This window comes from Octopus bimaculoides, chromosome 3 (assembly GCF_046866305.1).
Source record: "Octopus bimaculoides isolate indiv1 chromosome 3, ASM4686630v1, whole genome shotgun sequence".
NCBI lineage: Eukaryota > Metazoa > Mollusca > Cephalopoda > Octopoda > Octopodidae > Octopus > Octopus bimaculoides.
Window position 1 is genome coordinate 67820437 of NC_142930.1, and position 20920 is coordinate 67841356.

The 20920-nt window shown below is 35.8% G+C and overlaps 1 protein-coding gene across 2 annotated transcripts in view; it reads left to right on the forward strand.

Annotated features, from left to right (window-relative positions):
• The first annotated feature begins 36 nt into the window (after positions 1-36).
• LOC106870332 (putative serine protease K12H4.7) overlaps positions 37-20920 on the forward strand; it is a 45044-nt gene continuing 24160 nt past the window's right edge. The window contains exons 1-2 of one of the 2 annotated variants that reach the window (XM_052966370.2): positions 37-990; positions 16869-17050. In XM_052966370.2, coding sequence (XP_052822330.1) covers positions 973-990; positions 16869-17050 — 200 coding nt within the window. In that variant the 5' untranslated portion in view covers positions 37-972. Of the gene's footprint in view, positions 991-11193; positions 11504-16868; positions 17051-20920 lie in introns of those variants that run through there. The other variant, XM_052966369.2, reaches the window with a different exon arrangement.

Below are 20920 nucleotides of genomic sequence, written 5' to 3' on the forward strand. Positions count from 1 at the left end.
GTTCAAGTCCTATCGGTAGCTGCTGATTTATTTTCTATTCAACATTCTACTTGCTATTATTTATAGTTATATCTACTTCGAGTTCCACCATAATAATGATGACGTAGTATTCGGTGTTCTAATAAGGTATCCATGTTAAGTTACATATAATGATTACCTTTCGGTATTAATACTGCTTCCTTCGGTAATAATTAATTTTTGATAAGCCTGCTAGCTATTTGCGACACCAGCGTCTGCAAATATTCTGATATTCTATATATTGTATATGCAAACTAGTGCGACTTCTTTTCCGTTTTTTGTGAAAGGGAAAACTGTTTGTGAGGTGCTCCGAATGCTGCCAAGAACCACTGAAGGGTGGGTTAGAGATGCCGTGAATATTGACGTGCATGCCTGCACTGAGGCTAAGGCATCTCTGGCTCTACCTGGATGGTGGCCAGGTGTGGAATTCGTTTGCAGGGGAATTCTTTCCACAACTGGCCTCCTTGGAGGGATTTACACCCGGTTTGATAAAAAGACAGAATACGACTGAATGGTAAAAGGAGTGCCGACAGGCACTCGCACTAATCCACAGGGCGGGCAAGGCTGACGGCTGAAATACCACCTCTGTATTTTTTAAAGGGATGGTAGAGTATAAGAGCGATGACATCCTAGGAGAGGCTCTGGGGTTTGATGAGAACCAGCTAGCCAAACTGTTTCAAAACACCTTCAGGTCGGGGTATTTGGATAATTACCAAAGATCCCTGACTTGGTAGTGTTACAGAGATGCGCTACCTGTCCACGATAAATTGTCCAGGCACGGAATATCAGTGCCACCGGAATGTCCAAGGTGCAGGCAGGATAGGGAGAGTGCCCTGCATGCTCTTGTACAGTGCCCGCAGCTTTCGGGCTTGATTATTTACGTAGAACACGTGTTGTCGCACCTGGGAAGAATACAGCTATCAGCTGAGTCTGTGATGAAGATTGTACCGCCAAATGGACTATCAAAGGAAGGTGAGTCATGTTTTCTATGTACGGTTGCAGTAATGAAAGAGTGTGCATGGAGAACAAGAATGCAAGGAATCAAGACAGGATCCTTCATCTCCGGCACTGGTCTGCCATAATACTTCAGGTACCACCTGAAAAGCAAGATAGAGGTGGAGAGGGGACACCTGTCACAAAGCATATATGAGAAAAGATGGAATGATGTCATGAGGAAGTTGGGAGTGACTGTCCCTACTTAATTCCACCCATGGTAAAAGCAAGTTTGTGTAAATTTTTAAATTGTATATAGGATACATCCAATTTTTAATTATAAACTCACTTAGCTCATCTATATGTTTGTAACGTCCTGTATTGTCCCTCTTTGTAAAAGATGTTTATTATCATAATAAAGAAATTACTAAGAAGAGCCAATAAACCGAAATCACGTGGTAAGAGAATTTCAGCGCCCATGGCAGATGAATTTCATCTGCAATGGAATGTGATTTTATGTACTAAGCACCCATATGAGAGGGTCTCTCTCAAGGCTAATAGTGCAGTATTTGGTGTTCTAACACAGCATCCATGATAAGATGCATATAACCTTTACCTTTCAGTATTAATTCTGCTTCTGTCACTAATAATTTCTACATTATATATAAAAAAGTACATGTATACTATGGACTTCCGGTAACTTGTGCGTAATGATATACAGTGACCGGACGGAGTTAGTTGAATCATACCTACACATGTGTACCTCATTGACTTTGTTTCCTCATAACTTTCAGAAAAATGGATGTTTGCTAATGAAATTTTCTACAAGTATGCTTCAGATTGTGTAGATTCCGATTATATCAGAATTTTTTTAATAATTTTTTTAAAAAATGTATTGTGTATCAGTATGTATGCCTTCTATCCCACCAATTTTTATTTTCATATTAAATTCCAATATAATCATAATCTACATGCTTTCAAAGTATTTGTTGATCTAAAAATACCAATTTTTCAGAAAGTGATGAGGAAACAAATCCAACTAGCATGAATTGTCTGAAACTCCTCTCTCCATTTCTCCAATTGCATTTTTTTCACAATAAGTTTATGTATTATTGGAACCTATGTCATCTGAAACATATTTGTAGAAAATTTCATTACAAAATATTCCTTTTTCTGGAAATTTTGAAGAAACAAAGTCAGTGGGACACAATTGTGTATGTATGCACATTGCTTTAACATAAGTGATACCATGATTACATTGCTATCATATATCTACATATCAGCTTCCTTTGCTTTACTTTCATTTTGTATGTAACAGTATTTAATTATATAACTGCATGTTATATATAAATAAAGAACATACTTTTTTAATTTGGTTTGCATAAAAAAGACAACAATAATGTGAATAAGATGGGTTCAATATAAAAAGGATAACAGTATTTATGATGATATTGTGCTTAGTAATGAATATTAACTGCATTAAAAATGCATCATATATTTTATAAAATATATTGGCAGTAATTAGGTCGCAATTGCTTTATAAATGCACATTCTCTCTTAACATAATTGCATTTCATGATATAGCCTTGTTTTTCATTATTGATGTTCAAGCTTTGCTCTTGTTGCATGTCTTGCCAACATTCTTCCCACATGCATACCATATGTGTACTTACACATATACACTATAGAATATATGATACAATGATAACAAACTAATGTAAAATATGCTATCTGAAAGATGGCATGTTTGCACTGGTATATCATATATATACACACACACATATATATATATATAATTGAAAAGGGGTTAAGAATCCAAGCAACTCAAAGGTTATAAGTAGAAATGTAAACAGCACAGAAGTATGTTTAAAGACTCTTTTTACTTTTTTCTTCAATCAGACAGGATGAGAATTTTTATATTCGTTACATTAAGTGAATTTTATAAAATATTACTGGCTTTGGTATTCATGTCCATCCTATTAAATATTGAAAATTCAAAGTCAAGAATTAAGTAATAAGAATTAGAAATTAAAACAATTTGTTCTCATATTCTACACATAGTTAAGGACATACTTTTATTCTTTTACTTATTTCAGTCATTTGACTGTGGTCATGCTGGAGCACCACCTTTAGTCGAGTAAATTGACCCCAGGACTTATTCTTTGTAAGCCTAGTGCTTATTCTATCGGACTCTTTTGCCAAACTGCTAAGTTACGGGTATGTAAACACACCAGCATCGGTTGTCAAGCAATTTTGGTGGGGCACAAACACAGACACATAAACATATACACACACACATGCATACATATATATATATATATATATATATATATATATATATATATATACGACAGGCTTCTTTCAGTTTCCATCTACCAAATCCACTCACAAGGCTTTGGCTGGCCCAAGGTTATAGTAGAAGACACTTACCCAAGGTGCCATGAAGTGAGAATGAACCCATAACCATGTGGTTGGTAAGCAAGCTACTCACCACACAGCCACTTCTGTGCTTATACCACACAGCCACTCCTGCACCTATACCACACAACCACTCCTGCAATTATGTTTGATATTTTCTCTTAAAGTTTCTTCTTATATATGTTGCTTATGTAGGGGTTTGGAATGGAATTCAAGAGGTCAAGTGTCAAAAATTCTATTTAACTAAATAGTAGATTTCTTGTGTCAAAAATGCCACTGAATTGAAAAGCAGATTTCTCTTCAGAATAGATTCAGCTCTCTCTGTCTTTGTCTGTCTGTCTGTCTGTCTCTCTCTCTCTCTCTCTCTCTCTCTCTCACTCTCTCTCTCTCTTTCTCTCTCACTCTCTCTCTCTCTCTCTCTCTCTCTCACCCTCCCCCTCTCTCTCTCTCTCTCTCTCTCTCTCTCTCTATCTATCTATCTATCTATCTATCTCTATCTCACGTGGAAAACAACATTCGAGGAAGGTCGTTGCCAGTGCCACTGGACTGGCTCCTGTGCAGGTGGCACATAAAAAACACCATTTGAGCATGGCCGTCGTCAGTACCGTCTGACTGGCCCTCATGCCGGTGGTACATAAAAGCACCCACTGCACTCTCGGAGTAGTTGGCATTAGGAAGGGCATCCAGCTGTAGAAGCTCTGCCAGATCAGATTGGAGCCTGGTGCAGCCATCTGGTTCGCCAGTCCTCAGTCAAACCATCCAGCCCATGCCAGCATGGAAAGCAGACGTTAAACGATGATGATGGATGCTCAAAAATTCTGTAGAAATTATTTTTCTTTTACTTTCTGGTGATATATGTTGTTTTTTTTGGAAATGTTATTTTGGGGAAGAAAATATTTTTGTGTGAAACATTCTATTGAATTGAATAGCAGATATATTTTCTATTCTGAATTTGTATGTGTCTTATGATAAATGTCCAGGTAAGTTAAAAAGCAATGCACTGAGGCCCCCTAGAGACATAACAACATAAATAGATTAGAATTGGACCCTTAGATTCATGGACAACTGCCTAGGGCAAATGATCAGGATTAAAGTATTTTCTGACACTGAAGAAGAATATTAATCTTTGGGGAGCAGTTTTGCCTGTGTAATATATTTGTTGTCATCAAAAAAAATCATCAGAGATTGTGGGAACTAGCATTTGTATTAAACTTGAACATTGTAGCTGTGTATTATTTACATATGTTGATAATGAATATTGAAAAAACACATCTTTGTTATGCGTAATAGCTGTGAGTTTTCTTGTCTCCTGTTACAATTCTGTTCACATCTAGAATGCATTACAGAAATATAAAATGATTTCTGTACTTCACTGATAGTTAATCAATTGTAGAAGGATTTTGAAGTCAGAATATAAAAGGCTGTAAATAAGTTTTATAGCCATCTGTCCCAATGTTCAAATGCTTGTATCTATCCATTGCCCTAAGTTGATCGTGTTGAAAAATTCTATGTTGTATCCTTCTCACTGGAGAGTGTTTCCAGTGTCCCTTTTCACGTGACCCAATACTCTTCTTAGAACTACTGCACTTTGGAACCTTTTCCTCTCTCACATGTGTGTGCTAAAGATTAAGGAGTCAAATATAATACAGTCTGTATAAGTTTGTTTAATTGAAGATAAAAACACTTATTGATAGAGAATAGAATGGGAATGGAAACATAACTGAGCAGAGTTGATAGAATGTGGATTGAAGAGAGTCCAGTCAACAAACACTTTGGAGTGGTCTGACAGGAAGCTTCATTTTAGAACTAAAATTGCACTGACTTAATGAAATCTTTTTTTATTTTATGTTTGCTCAAGTGTGTGGTTAAGAAGCTCCCTTTACCACCATATGATTTCAGGTTCAATTGCATTGTGCAGCATATTGGACAAGTGTCTACTATAGTGCCAGTTGCCAACCAATGCTTGTGAATGTGTTTGGCTGATAGAAACTGTTTGGGGGCCCATTGTATATATGTGTGGGCCCATTGTATATATGAGTTGTTTCACCTATCAATGGCTTTCAGGTACTATACCACAGTAAACTAGGGAACAAACAAAACACATACATTAAGCATGTGTGGTCAATAATATTTACAACACTAGCACTGCTTTGAATTCGTTATTGACTTTAATCTTATGTATGCATAGCTGTAGTATACCAGCAAATAATTTTTACTCTATCTATATGTAGTCATGTGGAGGCGCTATAGCCCAGTGGTTAGGGCAGCGGACTCGCGGTCATAGGATCGCAGTTTCAATTCCCAGACCGGGCATTGTGAGTGTTTATTGAGCGAAAACACCTAAAGCTCCACGAGGCTCCGGCAGGGGATGGTGTACTCTTCCACCACAACTTTCTCTCACTCTTACTTACTGTTTCTGTTGTGCCTGTAATTCAAAGGGTCAGCCTTGTCACACTGTGTCATGCTGAATATCCCCGAGAACTATGTTAAGGGTACATGTGTCTGTGGAGTGCTCAGCCACTTGCACGTTAATTCCACGAGCAGGCTGTTCCGTTGATCGGATCAACTGGAACCCTCGACGTCGTAAGCGATGGAGTGCCAATAGAAAAAAAAATATGTAGTCATAAACAGACAATACAGTTCATCCCCAGTTTGATTCTGGTATGTGATGTTGATAATCCACAGTAATAGTAAAATATTAGTATCCATCACTCCTGGATTTGATCAGAGGTAAGTTGTCTTGGCTGTCTATGACTTTTAGATGTTTTTAAACTCAGCGTAATGAGGGAGTCATCCTCCAGGTGTTATATTGCAGTAAACTGGTGAACAAAGAAAATACATTACATTGAGTATGTGTGGTTGGTAATATTTACAATACTAGCACTGCTTTTAATTCATTATTAAATATATACGTGTGTGTGTGTGTGAAAGATTATAATGGCCATATTTTTCAACTGATTGCGCTGAAATTTTACACATAGGTAAAATACATCACAGTGGGAGCATCAGTTAAATTTCATAACATAATCATTAGTTTCAATGTGAGATTTGCCCTTTTTTAATCAAAATCTTGATGGAAAATCTGATTTCAACAGTGCTTATTGGTTATCATTTTGTAAATCATGTACAAACAGCTGCTATGTTTATCCAGTCAGCATCAGAGCATTAATTGCATTAAGCTTTCTAAGCAATTTCATGAAAGAACATATGTGATTACAGTAAAAATTGATATCATTCTAAAATGAACTGTACTTGAACATGTACATTCAGGCATGTCATTCTGTGTTTAATAACTAAGCTGACACAAAAGAGTAAGAAGACAAGGCAATTATTTTGAATAAGTAAAAATGAAATAAGATATTAACTTTAATGAATAAATGGCACTAATTGGCGATCAATTAACTGTGTGAATATTTTCTCACAACAAAATTCAGTTGAGAGTAGAAAATGACAAATTGATTGGTAATTGAACGTGGAAATTTGGGTGACAAATATCTAAATTTTAGCTAACAGTTTCTTATATAAAATAGAAAACGAGTGGTATTTTTTGACTTTTGCGTAACTCACTTGATTTAACATGTACATGTCCATTCTTCATTCTTTAATTCCATTCCGTCTCAAATTTTGAGTTATGTTTTTACCAGTAAGCATAATTGAATGATATTTTGGCCAATTTTTCTTATCATTTTTATGAATTTCACACATCAAATTCATTGGTTACATTCTAAAAAAAAAAAAGCACTATTCAGTTGGTTCTGGTAGCTTATTCAACCACAAGGTTTGCTACTTAATCAATCAATATTGCATATTGTCGAACCCTATATCCCATTTGAAGTTTTCCAGTTACATGGACTTAAATAACTTTATTTATAAAGAATTTTCATTACTTCCAGATTAATATAAGGTAATTTTAATGCTGACATCCATTTTTCCCAAAGGAAGCCCAGTTTTGGCTGTCTTTCATTTTCAGAGAAGTCCTAGAAACTGTTTTGATTTGCACGTTCTTTTTATTTAAATTTCGCACTTAAGTGTGATATTTCTTAGAAATACCCTTTACCTTCTGCTACCTGTCAGTGTACTGGTGTTTGCATTGATCATTTACATTTTATCACAATTGCACTTTTGGTCGATAGAATATCGATTTTCTCAAAATACGTTCAGTGCGCATGTGAATTCTCATTCATAACTGTCCACATTCACATGCCATTTGGTGCTTACAATACCACTGCAAATAATTGTGTGCTTTAGCATTGTGGGAATTTTTTGTGTTGAAATACCATATTTAGTGCTTGCAAACAGCAACGAGGTAAATTTTCACTGATTTTTTAAAGATTCATTCAATTACAGATTTTCGATAGGATGCTTCGAAAAAGCAAGAGTCACATTAGTAGAAAAACAAAAAATGCTTCTGTTTTGTGTTCCTTGCGGGCAAGCCAGACACAAGAACAATATGTACTTCGGTGTGCTCGCAATGCTGCTTTTTCTTCAACCACCAGAGCATCACAGACAGCTCAACATGCAGAACTCCAGCATGCTTGCAATGCTGCTTCTACTGCAGTTGCCAGAGCATCACAGACAGAAGCATAGACAGAAGTGGAATTACACTATCTTAGACTCCAGTTCTAACACGAACTTACACCATCTAATGGATGGTGGGGGATGCTAGTATATATATATATATATATATATATATATATATATGGGGGAGGGCATGTGTGTGTGAGTATATGTGTGTCTTAATGTTTGTACTCGATAGGTGGTGTTGGTTTGTTTACATACCCTGTAACCTAGCAATTCAGCAGAAGAGATTGATAAAATAAGTCTCAGATTTAAAAAAAAAAAAAAGAAGTACTGCAGTTGATTTGTTCAACTAAAACCTTTCAAGGCAGTGCCCCAGCATGGCTGCAGTCCAATGACTAAAACAAATAGGAAAGTAATTATAGCTATGCAACATTCTCTAAAAAATATTTCAATGCTGGAGCTCACTTACCCCTGCCTAACTGAGATTCAAAATTGAATCTACACACCAAGCAGCAAATGTGTAGATTTAATTTCAAATCTCAGTTAAGCAGGGCTAAGCAAGCCTGTAGAGAGTTTCTAAAATAAAATAAAAAAACACAATTTAGAGAAAGAGAGTGCATTTTATCAATATGCAGTGAATGCATGTGAAGAGAGTGATGCAGAAGCTCACTTAGCACTAGCAACATTGTGCCCAGAGTGGGAATTTATCATTTTTGGAAGTTTCCCCCAGATGTTTAAAATGCATATTTTCTGGTCCTCTAAACTCAAGAGATTACAAAGCAAAAACCTGAGTTTAAAATAATGTATGGCTCAATTTTTATAGCTCTTTAAAGTCATCCAATTTAACAAAATTTACATTTTTCTTTTGAGCACCATAAGATTGAATATATTTGCTTTCACCTTTAAAAGCACTTTTTATTGTCTTTCAGTCAAGCTACAGCCTAGAGTGCATAGGCCAGAGAAAATAGGGGATGCATGAAAAATATCAAAGTTTTTGGTAAAACCCCCTCAAACTTGATAATTAAAAAAAAAAATGACAAATTTTGACATATTAAAGGCTAACATATTTGACATCCTCAGCATTTTATGTAAACTGTGGAAAAAAAAGGGGTTAAAAAGGCCACACAGAAAGTATAATTCCATTTTGGGTACCAAACATCAAAACTAACCAAAATTGAGTAAAATCAGTAGTTATTGACCCCTAAAGTGATTAAACAAGTATAAAAACAAGAAACCTAAAATGGACTCAAAACCTAATAAATTTTTTGAAATAATTGATCTTAAATGCACTTTTTTTTTTTTTTGGCATTTAGCCTATTTTATGGGGTAAAAATCTGATTAGAAAGGTCAGATTCCTGTTTGGAGGATTTTGCCTTGCTCATGCTGAAATTGGAGAAGGTCCAAAGCACAAGATAACAAAAAGAAAATATTCCAACAAATCCCTGGATTGAAATTTTACCGTAGTATACTCCCACCCCTACAAAAGGGAAAAAATACAATGAAACCCACCCCACCTCTATGATTTACAAAGATCAGAATCATTTGCACTAAATTGTGAAAACTGATCACTTATTATTCGCAACAAATATTGAAGCAACAATGCCAGACAATAAATATGCATAACATGAACCAGTTAGTAATACAGTAATTCGATTCTTGATTGTTCTTCTGTCAAAGCAGACACCTTATGTTTTGAAGAATAAGCTGTGTGACCAACTTCACCACAAACAGAACAACTTGAGCTGGGATGTTTCAAGGCAATTGCTGGATGCCACATGATGGACATTCTTCTGAAGATTTCATGGATGTTATCCTTGACTGAAAGCTGGCGAGATCTTGCAGATAATCATTTTTAACCGCAATACACCAAAAGGCAATTTTGCTTGATATGCCCTGATTTGGTTATTTGAACCCAGACCCCCATAAACAAAGAAAAACCAAATAATTTTGATTCCAACTGATAGCCCTTAAAATTGTGGTTCAAACGAGCCCTCAACCACTATCAGGTGATTATTTTAACCTGAGATATGATTTTTCAAAAACTGAATCTACACCACACATTATTTCATATTGTTATACTTTCTTAGTCACCAATAAACACTAGTAGGAAGTTTTCTTAGTTCTATGAAAGAAGGGATATTTGAAGTTATGATGTTCATACCATTTCTGAAGTTTTTGCAAGTATTATTGGATTGTTTCGCTTAGAAATCAAAATGTTTTTGCTTTTAGTTGTTGATTACTCTTCCATTATATGATAGAATCATTCATAATGAACAGATAACATTCAAACAATATTGACCTTTTAGTGGTTCTATGAATTAAAAGATAGCTTCATGATTAGAATTGCTGATTCATTGTAAACCTCCAAAATTTCTAAATAACATAAATGTAACACCACATTGTGTATATTTCCATAGAAATATATATAACTCCATTCTCAGTGCCACCTTAAGGTGCTGGCCTCATGGGTCTAGAGGTCTGTGGCTTGTAGTCAGTAAGTAAATACTATTTTCTATGCTGGCATGTGTTGAATGGTTTGACAGGAGCTGGCGAGCCAGAAGACTGCACCAGGTTTCACTGTCTGTTTTGACGTGGTTTCTGCAGCTAGATGCCCTTCCTAATGCCTACCACCTGACAGAGTGGCCTGGGTGTTTTTTATGTGGTACCAGCACTGGCGAGGCCTGTTTGTGCAGTATTTACAACTGGATGCTCTTCCAAACACAAACCACTTTATAGTGTGATAGATATTAAATTATTATCTGTGGTTAATTACTCAAATACCATCCACCTGATACAAAGCCTGCTTAAATCATAGAACAATAGTTTTTATAGGTCTACCTTAAAATACTACTCTACTGAAAATTTGAAATATCACCTAATGAAGGATGCTAATTTTCTAAACTTATTTCATTGACATCTTTTTGTAATTTTTTTTATATATCTGTACTTTAAAACAAACATAATGAATATAATGAAAAATATTGAATCCAGTCAAAAGTTAAAGGTTGAATGCCATTGGTTCAACAAATGCCAAAGATATACGTGTGTGTGAGATAGAGAGAGAGAATGAGAGAGAGGGAAAGAGAGAGGGGGAAAGAGAGAGAGTTTGTGTGCTTTGATTTTTACTTTCGAGGAAATAAACTGAAATGTCTAATATTTCTTTCACATAGGCTGTAACCCCATCTATAAAATGTATAGAACTTTTATGTTTTAGAAAATATATATGGAAAGGTTTTGTTCAATTTTTAATAGATAATTCTACGGTCCTTGATAACCGGCGACCTTTGTCACATGATATGACTTAAGGTCATGTGATCTCAATGTTGTTTTGTATTCATTTGTAAATAACTCGTGTTCTTGTCAGTTTAATGAAAACATGACATCGCAAACGTTGACCGCATTAATACTGTTCCTACTTGTCTCTGTGGGAAACTTGTTATGTTACGCTTATATACCCAAGATTATAAGTGGCCGACCAACGGGTGGGTTTTTAAAAGGATTTTTATTCCATAGACATTTGCCCCAGAATATTCAAGACCCTGTTAGTAATGAATTATGGTTCAATCAGAAACTCGACCACTTTGCCCCTTCGGATACGAGAACTTGGAAACAGGTATAGATTTGACAACTTCTATTTAATATTTGCTTACAAGCAACAAAGATTATTCTATAGAATTATACACAACCTAATAAGTGAGGAGCATCCTATCGTCGTATAAAGAAGCGTTCATGCCCTTTTATTTCCTCTTTTTTTTAATATATATACATTTTTAGTGTTATCGTCCATTTACTTGTGATAATTGGCTGTATTTTCAGTCGGTTTTATTATTAATTTATAAAACAGCTTTTTTAGTTGGATGAAATATAGAATTCATTTCAAACAATTACCGTGTAATTTCTTTGTGTGAGAGTTCTAGTGTATGTTGTTTATCTTGTGAGTAATGCTCATCTCTCAGCGAACTTGACTACAGTCCACTTTTTGTTCATGCTTCATATCTCTTTGTTATTTCACTGTTAGCTGACTCGCCCTTATTTTATATTACTCGAAAGCGACGTCTTCAGTGTTGTTTCTACTATCCAAAGGGTTTAAGATCATTTTTTCCAATTAGTATAATCTAACAAATTATAATATTCATCTATTTTCTAGCCAATCAAGAACATTTTAATTACATGTCGGATATCATTCCAAAGATTGTGCTTAAAATTGTGCAATCCTTCGTAAGATTGTAAAAAATTGCAATAATCTGCCGTCGAATGCGCTCCTATAGCTACAGAGTCACACGACTAACTAGAAATAGCAGCCCCTCCCAAGCACGTGCGACTGTCTTAAGAAGAAAAAGACGAATTTAAATACAAAAGTACATGAATTCTGAAAATAAGACGTGATGGTCATAGCTTGAATGTCTTTGATAATAACTTTGGTTTATTTCGACAGTCTGGCCGACTTAGAACTAAACAACACCAAATGTTTTCAGGATCTCAGGGAGGCTATAATTTATGAAAGTTGTATGCGAACAAATTGGGAAAATGATCACCGTGCCAATGAAGATGCCTCTACCTGACCTCTCGTCCTATTAGAAATAGCAGTCAAGTCTCCGTTAGCTCACACCCTACTGTCTAAATAAAGGACACGATGGATCGGCTGGAATGCTTTTGGTCATAACTTTGCTGAATCAAGTTTGACCGAGGGCTAAAGAAACAACTTGTGACCGGACTACGTTTGCACATTTTTCTGGGGCAACTCCTTAATCTCCGTTAATGGAAACATTCATAAAATGGTAGAGATGGACTATATGTAATCTGAACCTTTCCCCCCCCCCCTTATTTATTAATTTTTTTTACGGAATCCCACGTTTTAGTCTATGGAGATTCCGATTCTGAAAAAAAAAATTTTGAAAAATTTCAATTCCCCCACCACCACCACCACCAAGCAGGCTATTTACATGCTAGAAATAACAGCCAAATCTCACAAAATTAGTGTTAGGGTTAGGGTTAGATTTAGGGGATCTTTTTTAAAACGGGGGCCACATTTTTCATTAACGAAACACTTTGAAACTTGGAACACTAGTAGAATGTGTCATATAAAACATCTTTTGGGATCTTTTTTAAAACGGGGGCCACATTTTTCATTAACGAAACACTTTGAAACTTGGAACACTGGTAGAATGTGTCATATAAAACATCTTTTTCTCTTAGTCTTCTTAAAAAAAAAAAGAAATCCATAAATTATTCCATGTTAAAGTTGTCGTATTTCTGTAATTTCAACCAATCACTGACGTCCATTCAGCCGATATACATTAAGCGCCGACTACATAAACAAACGATTCTGAAACAATTAACCCTAACCCTAACCCTAGGGTTAGGGTTAGGGTTAAAGCAAATTTAAAATGAAAAAAGCAAATAAAACGAAGAATCGTTTGTTTATGTAGTCGGCACTTAATGTATATCGGCTGAATGGACGTCAGTGATTGGTTGAAATTATCGAAATAAGACAATTTTTTACATGAAATAAATTCGTATACAAAAATATTTTTCTGTTCTATAACACAAAATAGATAAGTATACGAAGTTTGAAAGTCTTTCGGTACCAAAAACACTACGTAAAACATTAATGAAAAATGTGGCCCCCGTTTTAAAAAAGATCCATCTTTTTCTCTTAGTCTTCTTAAAAAAAAAAAAAGAAATCCATAAATTATTCCATGTTAAAGTTGTCGTATTTCTGTAATTTCAACCAATCACTGACGTCCATTCAGCCGATATACATTAAGTGCCGACTACATAAACAAACGATTCTGAAACAATTAACCCTAACCCTAGGGTTAGAATTAGGGTTAGGGTTAAAGCAAATTTAAAATGAAAAAAGCAAATAAAACGAAGAATCGTTTGTTTATGTAGTCGGCACTTAATGTATATCGGCTGAGTGGACGTCAGTGATTGGTTGAAATTATCGAAATAAGACAATTTTTTACATGAAATAAATTCGAATACAAAAATATTTTTCTGTTCTATAACACAAAATAGATAAGTATACAAAGTTTGAAAGTCTTTCGGTACCAAAAACACTACGTAAAACATTAATGAAAAATGTGGCCCCCGTTTTAAAAAAGATCCGATTTAGGGTTAGGGTCAGGGTTACGGTTAGGTTTACCCTGTGGATCTATATAAAAACCGGGGGGGTGGGGATCGAAATTTTGAAATTGAGATTTTTTGAAAAAAATTTCCCCAGAATCGGATTCTCCATGGTCCGAAACATAGGATTCCGTAAAAAAAAAAAACATTTAAAAGTGTGGGGGGGGGGGGGTATACCCAGATTACATATACTCCATCTCCACCCATAAAATTACTTACGTTTTTAAAAAAAACGTAATTAAGACTTTTTTAATTCTTTTTCTTTGGGAGGCTTTAAGGTACTTGAACGATTTAGATGAGAAAATTCACCAAGACTTAATAAAAGGACTTAACCTCAGTGTTGTCAATATCTTGTGACAACTAAGACAGCGAGCTGGCAGAAACGTTAGCACGCCGGGCGAAATGCTTAAGGGTATTTCGTCTGTCTTTACGTTCTGAGTTCAAATTCCGCCGAGGGTGACTTTGCCATTCATCCTTTCGGGGTCGATAAAATAAGTACCAGTTACTTACTGTAAGCGACTGGCCCTCTCCCTCAAAATTTCAGGCCGTGTGCCTATAGTAGAAAGGAATATCTTGTGACACTAAGGCAGCGAGCTGGCAGAATTGTTAGCACGTCAGGCAAAATACTTAGCAGCATTTCGAATGTCTTTATGTTCTGAGTTTAAATTCTTTTTGGGGTTGATAAAATAAATGCTAACCTAAGTTTCTGTCTTGGGTGTGAACGTGTTAAAGGTCATATACATAGTTTGAAAGCCATTGTGCTACAATAACTTCCAAAGTCTCTTGAAGAAAAAAGATAAAAAGAGACCTAATTATGGGTTTTTAATGATTTAGTGTATCTTTTAGCATTTATTAATAAATTAGTTTTGGATTAAGTGTTTTGTTTCAGTGCCATACTGAACTATGGTATATATCTGTAGATAATAATAGCTTCAATTTTTGGCATAAGTCCAGCAATTTCGGGAGAGGGGGTAAGCCGATTACATTGACCCCAGTGCTCAACTGGTACTTAGTTTTATTGACTCCAAAAGGATGAAAGGCAAAGTGGTATTTGAACTCAGAACAAGAAGGTAGGTGAAATGCTGCAAAGCATTTTGCCCAGCATGCTAATGATTCTGCCAACTTGCCACCTTATATCTGTTGATAATAACAAATCGAAAATTTAATTCTTAATTACACTGCAATGGCAAACAATCTGGCTGTTGGACAGCATCAAAAAGGAGAAAACTTTTATTCTGTAGCTCGAAACAAACAAGATAGTAGCAATAATTTGACAAAGTGAAAGTGGAATGCTATAATCAAAGATTGCCCCTCATCCCTTTAAGATAGTGAGACCAAACAAAATGAAGGAAGGTGTTGTGAGATCAGATCTTGGAATGTTTGTTTTCACAGAATTGAGAAGAGTAACGGTGATCATGTTACAGATCTATCTCACTTATTCCAGCTGGGAGAAAAGAAACATAATGCCAGTGGTGATTTATTGCTGGACAAAATGCTTAGCAGCATTTCTTTTGGTTTTGCAGTCTGAGTTCAAATTCCATCATTTACCTTTTTGGGATCAATAAAATAAGTACCAGTTGAGCACAGGGATTGATGTAATCGATAGTCCCCCCACTACATTTCAGGCCTTGTGCCTATAGTAGAAGGAATTATTGTCATCATGATTTTTATGTTCGTTTCTCATAGGTTATCATGGTCTGTTCTTGTTGAGAGTCACTGTCCTCCTAGAGAGGTCAGTGGCCCATGTCTCATATACTGATTTTGTCATGGTTTTACTGCTGGGTGCCTCTCCTAGTGCCAACCACTTCATAGAATGTACTGACTACATTTTACTTGAGAAGTTATCTTGTCTTCTACAAAACTAGAGTCCTTACTGTAATGTCACCTTTCATTCAAGGCAAACATGAGTGAGAAGGTGAATAGAAGAGAGATGTGCTGGAGTGAGAGCAAAGGTAAGAGGATAAAAAAAGAAAGAGAATGTGGAGAGAAATAGGGATACAAGTGGGAAGAGAAACAGCAATAGGCAGCTACCTATTGGTTGTAAGGAGACTGGGTAGAAAAAACAGCATGAGCAGTGGTAAGGGAAGGTGGTGGTGGGGGAGTAATGGAAAAGAGAAGAATGTGAGAAAGAGAGTGAAAGATTGAAATATAAGGTTATTATGTAATTATTACATGTCACTGCATATACTTAGCATGTATTTATACTGCCGCAATATCCTGTTATTGAGGTATTGTTTTACTGCCTCATGTCCTTGTTAATCCTTACCTATTTTTCAAGTAAGGGATGTTTTATTTCACGTGTTTGAAGGTACAAAGCCAGTGGACAATTGGTTGGCAGATGAAATGACATTCATGTCACTGTTTGTCACTTGCAATTTTCAAACAAATATGTATGCATGCACACATATGTGTAAGACTAATGTAGGAGTTGCTAGGCACAAGCATGGCTGTGTGGTAAGAAGGTTGCTTCCAACTACATGGTTCTCAATTTTGGGTAACCATCAAATGCTATAGTCCCCGGGCCAACCAAAGCCTTGTAAGTGAATTTCGTAGATTAAAACTGAAAGAAGTCTGTTGTGTATGTATGTGCATGTGTGTTACTATCTCCTTAGCTTGGTATTGTAAGATAGTTGAAAATGAGTGTCATCACAATGCTAGCAGTGTCCTTTGTTTCCAATATTCTGTGATAATATTACCTTTCTTGCAAATAGATGAGAGTTGGTGACAGGAAGGGCATTCAACCATAAAAAATTTGCCTAGTGACATTAATAATTCAGTTTCTTGATATTTTTTTTTTTTGTTATTGATACATTTAAAAATATTTGTTTATATTTCATTCTTTATTCTAGCGATATTTTATAAACAAATCATACTTCAAACCTGGCGGTCCAATATTTCTAATGATTGGTGGAGAAGGTACAGTTGATCCAATATGGATGTCCAAGGGAGATTGGGTCGAAAATGCCAGGAAGTACAATGCTTTTTGTATCCAAGTGGAACATCGGTTCTATGGGAAAAGTCATCCGACTGAGTAAGTTGTCAGATTTCCAACTTTATGCGTTTTAGTCTCTTTGAATCTTTCCCTGCTTAACCCTTTAGCATTTAAACTGACCATATCTGGCCAAAATATTCTACATGTTCTATGCTCAAATTAACCAGATCTGGCCTCTCACACCTACCTTATAATGCCGCTATTAAAATTAACAATCTCATCATCAAAATCTTAAAGCTTTGAGAAAATGCATGATTAATTCAATGTGAATAAATAAACAGTACATTTCGCAGAATAATCTGAATGCTGAAAGGTTAAACTATATGAAGATATCTAACCTGGACAATATTACTTAACTATATATATAGAATATAGATTATCTGTTAACAGATTATAATGTTTATTCTCAAATATATGTGTGTGATGCCTTTTTTAACACATCGACTTTACAATGTGTACTGGCTGCTTTTCTCATGCCACTGGCACTAGTGGGATTGCCATGCAGCATGCAAGCCTACAGAACCCAAGGGGTGGGGCTATCAGAGAGAGTTAAGGTTTGAGAGAAATGGGTAGAATAGAGCTAGTTCTTGTTATTGGGAAGCTACTCACATTTAGGAGAGAGTGAGAAATGAATTAGTAGTAATTGCAAAGATATATATATATATATATATATATATATATATTTGTAGTATCTCATCTACATAAAATCTCTAGCATTTAAACTGGTCATATCCGAAGTTTTCTACCTGTTTTATTGTTCAAACTAGATTTATCAAGCCTTTCACATGTATCCTACAATGCCATCATAAAAATAAAGTTACATCATCAAAATCTCAGTTATGAGTTAATGTATGATTAATTCAAAACAATCTGATTAAATAAGTATTATATTTAACAGATTAATCTGAATGCTAAAGGGTTAATGCTTGGTCATAATGAGTATGCAGTTACGTGTGAGATACTGATAATATAAATCTGCTGGAATAGTTTGGGAGATCTTACAAATATTATTTTAAAAATTTGTGGTAAAGATAGTGACCAATAGAATTTAAATTGTCTTGTCATGTAAAAATCCAAAGTGAAATTTATGTATATTTTGGTTCTCATGCCAGAAGAGAGATTCTTGTGACAGTTATAGTCTGAGGAAGACATAATTCAAAGTAACTCAATATGATCTAAGGACATTGGGCCTTAAAGATAGAGTGTTAATGGCAGTTTAATTCTAAATAATAAAATTATTATGTTTACCGTCATCTCCATTTTCCTACTGACATAAGTTGAACAGATTTACAATGTAGATTCCTTTCAAGTGTATTGACTCATAGTATATTTAATGTTTATGAACACATGGTTAAATGCTTCAGGAATTTCTTTTAGAATAAGAAGTTTCTGTGTTTGATCCCACTATGCTGCAACTTAGGCAAGTGAATTCTAGTAAAGCATTGACTCAACTCAAGCTTTGTGTGTGAACTAGAAAGCTCAACCAAGTCATACACAGTGTCCTGCTGAGTCTTCCTGAAGACTGATTAAGGATATATGTGTCTGTGAAATTCTCAACCATTTACACAATAATACAGAAAAGACATTTCTATTGATTGAAAACGATAACATTCATTGGACACAAGATACATTTATAATGTCCATGGTTTACATTTCTCCAAGGTTTCATATTTCATTGACTACTTGTACTTTTTTTCTTCCGTTTTTTGATTTGAAATATACTTCCTTTCTTTTTTTGTTTTCATGAATAATGAAGGAATATTGTAATTAATATAATATAAATGTTATTGTTAACCTGAGAGTTTATATATTTGTATCAAATAAATTATTTTATTGTTCTAATCCTAATTGTACAGGCATAGGTGGGGAGAGAAGAGAAGCAATAAAAATCAATATAAAGTAAGTAGAAGAGAGATAAAGGAAAGGGGAAAAGAAGTGATGATTTGGAAGAGACAGAGAGTCTCTCACTAACAACTTTATATATATATATATATATGTAAGGGACGACCGATGTCGGGGTCACCAATTGTAAGGGACGACCGACGTCGGGGTCACCAATTGTAAGGGACGACCGACGTCGGGGGCACCAATTGTAAGGGACGACCGTGCGAACTCATAAAAGGAGTTATGGTGACGAATGGGAAAACAGAGGACTCCTTTTATTTAAACGTGTCACACGGTCGAACATACAAATATTATATCGAAGATGATATACATGATATGTTATGCGACGATAACATAGATGACCAGTAATGAAAGACCACAACCGTATTAGATGAATAACAGAGATATTTATTGTAGCGTTAAAGATGTATGTCTGTGTGTGAGTGTGAATGCGACATATAAGAACATAATCAAAGACAGGCCGTCATACAAAGAAAAGTGTGTATGTGAGTGATACATGTGTGTATGAGTGTTTACAGCAGATAGAAAGAGAGTCAATAACACGTGAGCAATTATACCAGATCGTTAGTACACTATAGGAAAAGTTCTGTATGTGAAAGTGAGGAGAGGCTGAGTGCGGCAGTGCTGATCACTAGTTGTGATGTCGTGGCATCGATGCCGGGCCGTGTTTCTTGTTATACAGATGTTCGTCACTGGCTGAGAATTTCTTGTCTGTTTAAGAACTCTTGTCTGTTTATTTACCGTGGTGAAGCTGAGTCACCTAACAGAATCGAAGAGAGAGATGTGCCGCGGAGGTTTGGTTTGGTGTACATAGTAAGTCGTGTTGACGCTGGTAGAGATTGTTGCTGGTTAGTAGTAATCGTAGAATCGTGTTGGTCATGATGATGATGCTGGATAGTAGTAGTAGACTCTTGTTGCTGATGTGGCGACGGCGGAGGTCATCGTGGCTGGACGAAGCTGCTGAAGTGGTCGCTGGCTGCTACTGCTGTCGTGTGGTACACGGAACAGTTCTCAAAGAGAAACTGGACCGAGACGAATTTGGTTGCCGAGTTAAAGCTATTTATAACAAACTATTGGCTCACCAGATGGTAGAAATATACTCTATCACGTGACCTTATTAGGGGCCGTGATTGGTCAGTTTGCGTTCTGGCGGGAAAGGTTCGAAGAAGTTGCCGATTCGAATAATGATCAGTCACGTGATGGACAAGGAATGGGTTCTCTACTACGCTCGCATTTATTTATATTTAAATGAGAAGATTGTATGTAATGGCGATAGTAGTTTTGTATCTAGTGACGATAGGTAGTTTCACTACATATATATATATATATATATATATATATATATATATATATATAGGGTCCATGCAACGTCATGGGCCAAAATAATTTTCAACTTTTTGCCTAATGCAAGCCCAGAACAATCTCTTATCTCTTACACTATTTCAGTATTACATGTAAAAACTGAAACAATGACATCTCTATTAATACTTTGTCTATTATATTGATGCAACCGCCGATAAACAAAAATAACGTTATGCCCCTATTCCACGAGCTGAGTTTGAAACCGTTTTCTAGTCGTTCGGGACAATGATATTTCCTTTGTCCTGTCAATGAGCACAGTTAGGAGTGTGATCTCTGACCCTTTCCGGTCATCGAAAGTTTAAAAAAAGCAAATAGGAACTGTACTAAACTGACCCAGCTTTGGAGGGGGAATGTAGCACTGTTGGGTACGGTATCTGTCATAAATATGAGAGCATAGATTTGGGAATGGCAGTTGGTGTAAACACAGCAGCCAGTGAAGATGGACAGGGCAGTCGGTGTACAAGCGGTCAGCCAGTGAAGAACGAGTATGTGACAGCCAGCAGTGAGTGAAGAGAAGCAAGATGAACAGAGAGAGAGAGAGAGAGAGAGAGAGAGAGAGAGAGAGAGAGGCTATTGACAGAAGGTACCAATGATCGAAATGGATAGAGTCAGAGAGAGAGAAGGGACTGTTGTGGCAGATTG